The sequence below is a fragment of the Spermophilus citellus genome (assembly GCF_964194105.1).
Source record: "Spermophilus citellus genome assembly, chromosome: 6".
In the NCBI taxonomy this organism is placed as follows: Eukaryota; Metazoa; Chordata; class Mammalia; order Rodentia; family Sciuridae; genus Spermophilus; species Spermophilus citellus.
In genome coordinates this window covers 8,402,503-8,413,206 of record NC_138187.1, presented here as the reverse complement: position 1 = coordinate 8,413,206, position 10,704 = coordinate 8,402,503, and the positions used below count along the sequence as shown (strand labels likewise).

The window sequence follows — 10,704 nt, the reverse complement described above, 5'->3', positions numbered from 1 at the left end:
GTCAGAATTCAGGTGTGGGCAGGGCCACCCTCCGTTAAGGTTGGTGGGAGGACTGTCCTTCCTGCCCTGGTCTCATCCCTCCTCCTGTCTCCTCTCTGAGCACCTGTCACTGATTTTCAGACCTCCCAATCCTCAATTCTTCTCAAGGACCCTCTTCCCAAATCTCACATCCTGAGGTCCAGGGTGGATCTGAATTTGGGGACACTACCCAGCCCACTGCAGTGGCATCATCTGGGGATACGACCGATCCTCAGGTGGAGCTGATGCTCCAGTGAGGGGGCAGACAGTTGCAGGAAGGGCCAGGCTGTGGGGACCAGGGGCTTCCCCAGGGGCTGGTGGAGAGCCTGTGCCTCCTGGGCCGGGCGGGTACTGATGGGCCTGGGCCTGGCCCCACCTCTGCTCACAGCAAAGGCAGAAACGGAGCCTGGCTGCCCAGCCCTGCAGCTGCGTGGCTGCCCCGGGGCGGACATTGAGGGACACAGAGGCCCTGGCTACTGCTGGTAGTGCTTGGTGTTCTTCCATCCAGTTGTGAGTGGGGCCATGTGGGGAGAGGAAGCCACTTGACGGAGCCCAGCCCACCCCAAGGAGCAAGGCTGTCCCCTTCTTCTATGCCCAGGCAGCTGCTCCCTGGCTATGAATCCAGGCCATTGAGATGCTAATATGCCTACCATGGAGGGCACAGCTGAAGGGCTGGCACCAGTGCTGGGGCCCAGGTGCAGCCTGCTGGAGCCAGGCGAGGGGCCTGACCTTCCCTGAGGACAAGTGGGTGTTGCCTGCCACCTGGGGGGTATAGTATGGTCCCACTTGGCCCGTCCACGTGGTGGCAGCCTCCCTGGCTGGCCTGGCAGGTGAGGCTGTGCTCAAGGCACAAGGCTGCAGTCTGCCTTGGGCCTTGCCTGTGCCACTTGAGCTCAGAGCTGACTTTAGGAAACTGCAGCCAAGGACAGCGGAGTTACCAGGGCATGGCACAGGCTGGGTGGCAGGGCAGTGTGGAGGGTACGTTCGCCCAGGGCCCCTCTCCCTTCCCACATGTCCAGTGCAAGGCTCCCCGTGCCCAACACAGCAGGCTCTGAGTGACATGGGTTACTGTGATGGGAACACATGCAAAGTCTGAGCCCAGACGATGTCCACAGCAGACATCAGCATGGCCAGAGCCCGGTGGCCCCCAGGCATGGCCCTGGCTTGCAGCCATACAGGAAGGAGGCCGAGTTTTCTGTGTGGGTGCTCTGTGGCAGCGTAAGGCTGGTGCAGCTGCCCTGGAAGAGTGCAGGGGAGCTCTCTCTGCGCCTGATCCTGTGAGCAGTGTGGCCTTAACTTGCTGCCTGCACACCGGGCCTCTGACTGGGCTGGCAGTTTTGTTGGTCCTCCTGGGGTGTGGCAGTGTCTCTCCTTTCCAGTGACTTTACCCAGGAGTGGCTGTGCGCACAGGTACCGAGGAGGCCGGAGCCTGCACAGAGGGGATCAGGACCATGGCACCTTGGGCCTGTCCAGAGCTGGGTGTAACTGACATAAATGAAACCCACCTATTTTATACCACAGTGGCTTCTGACAAACATACACCCTTTCTGGTGTGTCCCCCAGCCCCATCCTTCCTGGGGACCCCTTCTAATGGAAGGACTGTGCTGAATCAGTGTTGACATCAGATGCTGCCATGGTGTGCCGCCAGCCATGTGTGGGAGAACCCCTGGCTCCTGCTCTCCCTGGCGGATGCCCCCAGGCTGTGCTCACTCCTGGGGAGGCCCTGGGCAGTGCCTGTGTGGCTGTGGGAGTCACCACCTAGCTTCTGCAGGTGGGTGGTGCCCGATACTCTGAGCTGTCCAGAGCTCCCCTGGAAGAGTCTCCCCTCTTCCTCCTCCTGGGACTTCTGAGATGGTGTGTCCAGGGTCGCCATGACAGCCACATCTTCCCTGGGTCTTCCCCTGACCTAGGACGTGGGCTCATATGGGGGGCAAGTTGCCCACAGTGTTCCCCTTCTCCACTTGGGCCGTGTTCAGCTCTGCTGCGTGGTTGCAGATAAGGCTGTGCAGGTCACTACTTGAGGCCTGCAGGGATGGCCTCCAGGTCAGTGAGAAGTTGAGGCATGGCAGGTGCTGGGAGAAGGGCTCTGCTATCCCTCAGTTGCATATTGACACTAGGAAACCCTTGGCAAGTGAGGGCCCAGCAGTGCCCAGCAAGTCAAGGCAGGTTGTGGGCTGAGACCACTAGGTTCCAGGGCTGACCTCATCTGGCGTGGTCTGGCCACTATCTGCACCGGGGTTGGGGCAGAGCCCTAGAGTAGCGAGCCGCCTGGTCCAGACCCAGTCCAGCCTAGGTGGGGCCGGGCTGCGTGCCTGCAGGGAGGAAGCAGCCTGCTTTACCCAGGCCTGGAGATGACTGGCAGGGTGAGGGTTGAGCAGGCAGCAGCAGGTGCTGCGGGGTGGGCATCACTGAGGTACATGTTTGCAGGCTACCAGGTGGCCCCTGCTGCCTTACCTGAGCTGGACGTGGCACCCCACCCCTGTAAGGTCCAGCGACTCCCCCCAACGCCTGATACATGCAGACAGCCCAGCCACTGGGTGGCAGGCGGCGAAGGTAAGTCTCCAGCCCCATTGGCTCCTGTGTCTTCCCCAGATGCAGAAGGGGGCCAGCGGCCCTGCATTGGCGACTGCAGTTGATGTGCTGTACAGTGTCTCTAGTCCCTGGCCAGGTCCAGGCTCTCAGGACACTCAGGGACTGTGTTCTGGAATCCGGATGTAAAACAGACATAACTGCAAAGTCAGTCATCTTGAACTTGACACTGCATTCAGTCCGTTCTCCTGTGGCCTCTGCCTCTTCCGGGCCACCCAACCTGCTGCTGAACTGCTCCTAGGACGTGGCCACAGGCAGTCACATGGGCACTTCTGCACCTGGTCCCTTCCAGAACCTCGTTTCCAGGGTCCTCCTGTGGCCGAGGCCTGCCCATCAGTAGACTGATAGGCCTCTGGCTGTCATGAATGATGCTGGGAATGTTGTCCTCAGTCTTCCCGGGCCCATGGCTGGAAGTGTGACAGCAGGGCCCAGCTTTGTCCCAGGGGACTGTAGAGGCAGTAGGTCCACCCTCTGTCCTCAAGGCTCCATCTGCGCTCCCCTTGTGGCCACGGATGGCCAGTGCTCTCCAGGTGCACACTGGGATTTGCATCTGCTTCACAGAAGGCTCCATGCGTGTCCTCCTCCTGGTCCTTGCTGGGCTTTTGTCTCCTGTGGTGGTGTCTACATGCTCTGGACACCACTCTGAGATGCAGTCCTGGTGAATTTGGTGACCTGTCCCATGTCCTAGGGTGTCCCTGGGCTTTACCATTTGTGTCTGCAGTTGGTTCTCCTTTGGGATTCCTCCCGTTTAACTTCTGCACATGGTGTGAAGGGCCCACACATTCTTCAAACTGGGATCTCAGCACCCTTGTCAACAGCTGTCTGTAAGAGTTTTTCTAAGCTGCTGACCTGTGTCAGTGCCAGTTTTGGCTACTGCAGCTTTGTGGCAGAGTTTGAAATCAGACTGTGAGGGTTCTAGCTTTATTCCTCGTTATTTGCAGTCACAAGAGCCTGAGAATTGGGGCTCCATTGCCGTAGACGAGGCCACCGGACCCTGGACAGGCCTGGTGGAGCCTCAGGCCACTCTCCCATCTGTGTGCCTCTCGGGAGGCCCAGTCTTTACTGCTCGTCCTGGCTGGGCTAGTTCCCGGGCACCCAGCTCCTCTAGCTGGTTCCTCAGTTCAGCGGGTGACAGTCCCAGGTCTCCGGCTCCCACTCACAAGCACCACCCACCCCACACTGGCTCCTGTTATCAGCGCCCCCAAAACCACACTGACCACTGCAGATTGAGTACAGCCAGGCACTCTGCCCTGCATGGACAGTGCCATGGGGAGCTGAGGGCAGACACAAATGTGCCGGCTCCTCAGGGAGTAGGGCTGGTGAGGGAGAGGTGACTGCGGTCACCATCAGGACCTCAGGACCCTGGAGTGTCCCCAGGTGAGCAGATGTCCAGAGTGACCACACCCTGAGGTGGGGGTCTCCCTGAATAGGGCTTGGCACCTGGAGTCAGAGCCCAGGGGGACACTGCCAGCTGACCCTGAGCCCTGCTGCACCCCAGGAGGCCTGGCTGGTGTCCTCGTCCTGCGGCTCCATGTGGCTGGCAGACACACAGACAGCTGACAGACAATCACGAGCGGGCGGCTGCCTGGGGTGGTGAGCTGCTCCTGCCTGGCCTTCCCCTGGCCTTCCCTGGGGGGGCTGTCAGGCTGGAGGGTGCCTCCCCCAGGCCTGCCGTGGCTCTTGCAGGTTGTTTCGGACCCTGCCTTCCTGCCAGGACTGTGGGGCGGTGGCCGCAGGCTTCCCCCCAGGGCTTGCCTCTCCAGAGGAGAGTCCCTACAGTTCTAGCCACTGCTGTGCCTGCGGAGACCCCTCACAGGGCCCCAGGAAGGGCCCCGGGGTTGGGGCAGCCAGTCAGCCCTGAGGTTGCTGAGGGCAGACTGGCTGGCTCCAGGCTCCCTGCTCCGAGGCCCATCTGTCCCCATAGACACAAGGCGCCTATTTCCCCAGGAGCCAGAGCACTGACCCTCTGTTCCCTCCTAGGCTGACCAGGCAGGCTGAGAGGCTCCACACAGGGGGCTCCCCTGACTGTGCCCAGCTTGGCTGGCCTGTTGTGGAGCCACCTTGTCCCTGGAAGGCTTTGCAGAATGGCTGGCCATGGCACTGTGGGTAGAAGGTAGGGTGGGACAGGCTCCTCCAGGCACCTTGCGACCCACCCCACTCAGCCAGTAGGAAGCATGGTGTCCCAGCACACCCCCAGGCATGGTGCCGCCATCCCTGTGGCCTCTGCAGGTCACTAATACGAGGCTGGGGACACAGCCACATGTGGAGGACGGTGGCTCTGTCCACACCTCAAAGGCTGACCATGTGGGGAGGATGTGGGGTACAGGTGTAGACTATGATGAGCTTGAGATAGTAGAGCTGCCCCATCTAGGTGGGTTGCAGGCCTGGTCCCCTCCTGTGTGGGCACGGTCCCCTGCTGTGTGGGCACGCTCAGCCTGGCCCTGGTGAATAAACCAAGCCCTGGGCGGGGCTGCTCCTGAGCTTGGGCAGCTGTCCCCTGTAAGGGCAAGAGGACGGGCAGGTGCAGCACTTGGAGGCCTGGTGCCAGGCTGCCCTGTGGGAGACCAGGGGTCGCCCTCCTGGGAAGGGGCGATGGGCACCAGGGAATCACACAGCAGCGCCTGTCCGTGGGCCTTTATTGTGGCTTTGCCTAGAGAGGCCAGTCCTGCTCCCTGAAGTAGCCCTCCAGGTCCTCGAGGCGGACTGCGGGGAAGTAGGGGCCGAGCCTCCTGCGCACCCACCACTTGCCCTCTGCGGCGTGCTTGCCCCCAGGAAGGCTGAATTTGTACCGCCAGTGCTCTGCTCGGATCCACCTGTGGGGACAGGAATAGCAGGTCAGTCCCCCAGTGGCCCCTATACCTGCCCGCCCAGGCCGCCCATGCACAGAGCCTGCACAGAGGGAGGCCCCACCCTGAACCTCTAGTGGCTGTGTCCTTCCAGCCCATGTGTGCCCTGGGCCACAGGATGGCGGACACGCTATGTCCCGGGGAAGGGGGCTCCTCTGTGCTCTGGCCTGCACAACGACGAGGGTCTCAGTGTCCCTGAGAAGGGGTGTGGCTCTAGGAAGGTGGGGCAGGCTGGCAGCCGTGTGCTCTCTGTCCTCCTCTTGGCGTTTGGCCCTGGAGCCGTAGGAGCTTTGCCGGGGCCGTGTGGAAAGGCATGAGCCAGCATGGGGCCAAGATCTGGCGAGTCCTGTGGGTGCCGTACCCTGACCCAGCCGGCTACCGGCAGCGCTGGTGGCTGTGGTGACTCCCCTCCTTGGCGTGCCGTCCACTGAGGTCAGCCCTGCTGTGGCTCTGGTCCCTCGGCTCTGGTGTGCGTGCTCTGTGCAGGCGACGGTCCTCCTGGTCTGCACTGTCCTCCAGGCTGTTGGTGCTCTGGACTGCAACTGCGGCTCCTTGACACCCTTCCCCACACTGGACTCCACCATGTGGAAGCAACGTGTTCTCCAGGCATGGCAGGCCTGTCTCTGCAGCGGGAGGCATTGAGACCCGCAGTGGAGTCTGCACAGTGGTCCTGGCTCTCCTCCCCGGAGACCGCTGGACTACGTGTGTTGTGGGTGGTTGAAGGACCTGCACGGCAGCTGCCCAGGCCTCTTGTCTGCAGAAGGGCACATCTCCAGTCGACATCTTGCTGGCTCTTGGTATGGGTGGCTTCTCCTATGGGTGCCACGAGGTCCCTGATCTCCCTTACCTTCTGCTCTGGATCTGCTGGAGGGGCCAAGCCTCAGGTCACACTGGGAGGCAGTGGTCATGTGCCTGGCACCAGGCCCTTGGCTCTACTAGGAGTCACCTCCTACTTTCTGGGTGGGGCCCACATGGTCTCACTGCCCACTGGGGTGTGTCCCCCATTGCTGGGCAGCCTCTGACAGCTCGTGGGCAGAATGCAGCCAGGCCCACATGGTCCTGGGGCAGGGTGACTGGTCTGCAGTGGTGTCATTCTGTGATTGTCTTGCCTGGTGGCTGCTCCTTGCCCTGGGGACAGAGGAAGCTTTCCTTGCACCTTCTGGCTGTTGGCTGGCAGGGAGCTCTGAGTTGCCCGTCTTTATCGAGGCAGAAAGAAAACCCAGGAGCCTCTGCCTCAGGGCTGTGGCTGGGGGCCTGCTGCCCTCCCTGCTTCAGGGCCACCGTTTGTGTCTGCAGCATCCAGAGCTTCCAGCTGTCCTTGGGAACAGGGAAGTGTCCAGTCCCTCATCAGGAGGATCAGACAGTGGGGTGCATGCTCTGTAGCCATATTCAGTGTTCCCCTAGAAGTGAGCCCGCTGCTAACGCACAGCAGGGACGGGCTGGGTCTGGCACCTCCAGGTGCCCAGCCTCCAATGGAGACCACCACCGCCTCTGGTTTTCAGGCCTTCGGCACTTGGGCTATGGCAGCTCAGTGGCCCTGCACAGCCTTGCTGGGATGGCACAAACCCAGGTGGGAGCCTGGCCAGAGGGTCAAAGAAACCTGCCTCAAGTCTGGAGGGACACAGCTCCTGGACCAGAGAGGCCTGGCCACAGGCAAACCTGGGGACCAATGGCCTTGAGGGCTTGTGCTGGTCCAGGTCTGCTGGTGGCCTGCCTGAGGGGTGCTGGGCAGTGCGGGGAGGGCTTCCAGAAGCCTCAGTTGGCCAGGGGCCTCCTGCTTGGGCTGCCAGACAGCGCAGCTGCTGCTGCTGCCTCTCTAGGCCCTCCTGCTGCCTGGCCAGCTGTGGGCAGCTCGACGGTGCAGCTGCCCCGAGGCTTCTTGAGGGGAAACAGGAGCATCTTCTGTCAGAATGGACGGCCAGCTGGGACTGCGCTGTCCCTCGTCCCTGGCTGCTCCCTGGCTCCACACACATCACAGCTCCCACTCAGACCCCAGCGTGGGAGGCTGCGGGGTCTCTGGAAAGCTGGGCTTGGCAGCTATCCATGGCTCCAGTGAATCCCTTACCCCAAGAGGACAGCTCCTGGGCTGCCACCGTGTCACTGGGCAGACCTCTGCTGGAGCAGAAGCCAGACAGGTCCCTTTGAGCCGAGGGCTGGTGTGGGCCAGAGGCCCTGTGGGCAGGTCTTTTGCCCAGATGGCCTGTGGCCCGTGAGGTCAAGCCCAGGCAAGGCCAAGAGGGGCTTACCTGGGCGGTGGCCTGCCCTCAAAGGGGTTGGAGGCGAGCAAGGACAGGGCCTGGGCGTCGTTGACCAGCAGCTTGCCAGCCAGCTGCAGGATCCACTCATTGTGCTCGTAGGTCTGCAGGGATGGTGCTCGTGAGTCTGGGGTGCAGGCTGTGCCCCACCTCTCCAGCCATTCTTAGCATGGTCACTAAGGGTCTATTGCATGTGGGCTGCCTACTGGCCTGAGGGTCACTTGTCTGTGTATAGTTCTGCCCCCTCCCGGCCACCTGCCCCCTAGCCTTACCCTGCTGAGGCCATTTCCTCCAGTTAGGATGGCACTGGGAAGGCTCAGCAGGAGGAGGGCCAAGGGCCCTGGGCCTGTGTCACTGTCAACACTGGTAAAAGCCAGAACGGTGATCTGTTGCAAGCACCCAGGGCGTGCCTGGGAGGGAGGGAGAGGTGGGGCAGTGCTCCCTCACCTGGAAGGCCGCAAACCACATTAGCCAGTCCAGGCGGTAGTGGTAGGGAGTGATCAGGCATGGCCGCCTCCAGGGGTCACCGGGCTTGCACTTGAACTCATAGTCCTCCCACACAGCATCGGGGGCACTGGCGTTGGGACTTGTTGTGCCCTGCAGGATCACCTCTGTCCGCTCCTTAGTGATGCTGTGGGAAGGCAGAGGCAGGGCCCGTGGGTCTGCGGCACTTCTGTGCCATGTGGGGTGTGGGCTCTCCATCCACCTGAGGTGCTGGGGACTCCAACTCCCACCAGCCTGGGCCCAGAGTGGAGGGGCCAGTATGGGGCCAGCGGTACCTGCCAAAGGCCCCATAGCTGTTGACGATCCTGAGTGAGCCGAAGGTGGTGTTCATGACCTGCTTGGCGCTCAGCAGGTTGAGGACCACAGGCACACTGAGCCAGGCCAGGAGGATGCCCAGCGAGAGGTTGACCACGCGGCGCACAGCACAGCCTGCAGAGGGAAGGCAGGTCTTGCCAGCTGGCTCCCAAGCCTAGCAAGGAGCAGCAGTGTCCCCTTGGCTTGTGCCCCTGAGACCTGGCTGCTGCCCTCCAGGCTCAAGGAGACCCGGGGACACCTCAGCTAGCCTCCTATCCACAATCCCTTGTAGAGGTCTGGCTGTCCCAGCTCCTGGGATTCAGCAGGGGCCTTCCCAACTGCCCTCCCCTGCCCTTCTGAGGTGTGGCTGGCCAGCATGCAGCTGTCCTTGTTGCGTCCTACCTACGTGTCTTGGCCGGGACTGGGCCCCTTGGGCTTCTTCGTCCTGCAGTTTCAGGGCTCTGTCCTTCAGGCCAGCTGGCCCAGAGGGAAACAGGAATCCCAGAGAGGCGTCGTCAAAGCAGCTGAGGCTGGGCACGATAGTCAGCCAGTTCAGGAAGCTCAGGTTCCCACTGAGGATGAGGACCACCTGTGGGGAAGGGCTGGGCCAGCGTCAGGCAGGGCCTCCAGGACTCGCCGCTGCCCTCTGTGCCCATCCCCTGCAGCTGCCCACATCTTCCTTGCTCAGCAAGAAGGATGCCCCAAGGAACAGAGCTAGAGTGCACCCTGGCTGTCAGCTCCAGGCCCTTCTTATCTTTTGGTGTTGGGGTTGAGCCCAGGGGCATGCTGCCACTGAGCTAGGTCCCCAACCTTTTTGAGACACGGACTTGCTAAGTTGCCTAGGCTGGCCTAGAACCTGTGACCCTCCTGCTTAGCCCTGGTATAGGAGTATGCCACCGTGCCCTGTACTAGGCCACCCTATGGTGCAGAACTGCCTGCAGGTGGGTGTGGAGCCCACACAGGGGGCAGCAAGCCCAGCGAGGGTGGTGGCAGCTGGGTGGGAAACGTGGAAAGCCAGCCCAGCCCTCATGCTGGCAGTGCTGATCACCTGACCCTTGCTCAGGACGGCCATCCCCTCAGAGCTCCCTGGAGCCTCTGGCCTTTCTTGGGCTTCAAAAGAAGGCAGCTTCCTCGGCCCAGAGGAATGTAGCCAAGGGCCACCCTCTGGGACGGCATCTGCCCCAGCAGAGGGGGCAAGCCCCGGGTCCTCATCCTGCAGTGGACACAGCAGAGGCAGCTTCTACTGATGCCAGGAGAGCTGGCCTGGATCAGGCCCAAGGGCTATGTGCCAACCCTGAGGTGCAATGTTGCCAGCATCCAGCCTGGAGCCTGGGGCAGTGGCTGCTGAGGTGTGCTCAGGGCTTCCTGGGTCCCGCCAGCAGTCTGCCCAGCCCACGGCTGGGGTCTCCATCACCCAGATCCCGGGGCCTGTCCCTGCTCTGCTTGTAGGTTCCTTCACGTGCTGCACTTCCAAAGCCCTCCCCATGGAAGTCCAGCTGTGGATGGACACAGCTCAGCACTGACCAAGCCCGAGATGGGGAGAACAGCTGGTACCCTGCTCAGGACGAGGTGGCTGGGAGGAAGTGGTGTAGGGCTGAGGCCCTGCTAGAGTAATAGGAGGTGACCAGGACTGACCAGAGGAAAATGTGGAGAGCTGCCAATGCCACTCTAGTAGGTCCAGCAGGAGGACGACAAGCTCATGAGGACAGTGCTAGTGACCACCAGCCCACGGGTGTGGCATCCAGGCTGCTGGGGCCAAGGCATGTCCTCTTCAGGATAGCTCTGGTGCCACCCCAATGGCCGACAGTTGTGCTGTGTTGGTGGGAGTGGACCAGGGCAGCTCCCCATGGCCCTGCCCCACGCTCCTGGACTTTGGTCTCGGCCTAGTCCTAGTGAGGAGTGGGAGCTCTGAGGCCATATATGCGGGCGTGACGAGGGCTTCGTGCAGGGGAGCGGGGTTTCGTTGGCTTTGTGGCTATGACCGCAGCTTAGGAACTGTGGATTCAAGGCTCTCCCTGGATCCATTGGGAGAACTAGTTTTCCTAGTTTTTTTATTCAAAAATAATTCTTATTCTTCTCTGTTTATGATGTCACCAAACTCCTGGGCTCAAGCAGCCTAGCCCCACACTTGCCCAATCTGCAGTTTCTCTACCAGCTTCCTGGGCTGACCAGGGTCCCAGAGGTGCTGGGCGCCTTCC

General features: G+C 61.7%; 1 protein-coding gene across 1 annotated transcript in view; it reads right to left on the bottom strand.

Annotated features, from left to right (window-relative positions):
- Positions 1-5,226: 5,226 nt before the first annotated feature.
- LMF1 (lipase maturation factor 1) overlaps positions 5,227-10,704 on the bottom strand; it is a 58,193-nt gene continuing 52,715 nt past the window's right edge. The window contains exons 7-11 of the mRNA XM_081297632.1: positions 8,909-9,095; positions 8,488-8,641; positions 8,156-8,339; positions 7,700-7,812; positions 5,227-5,420 (exon numbers count right to left, since the gene is read on the bottom strand). Of these exons, the coding sequence (XP_081153758.1) occupies positions 5,258-5,420; positions 7,700-7,812; positions 8,156-8,339; positions 8,488-8,641; positions 8,909-9,095 (801 nt within the window). The 3' untranslated portion in view covers positions 5,227-5,257. The remainder of the gene's footprint in view (positions 5,421-7,699; positions 7,813-8,155; positions 8,340-8,487; positions 8,642-8,908; positions 9,096-10,704) is intronic.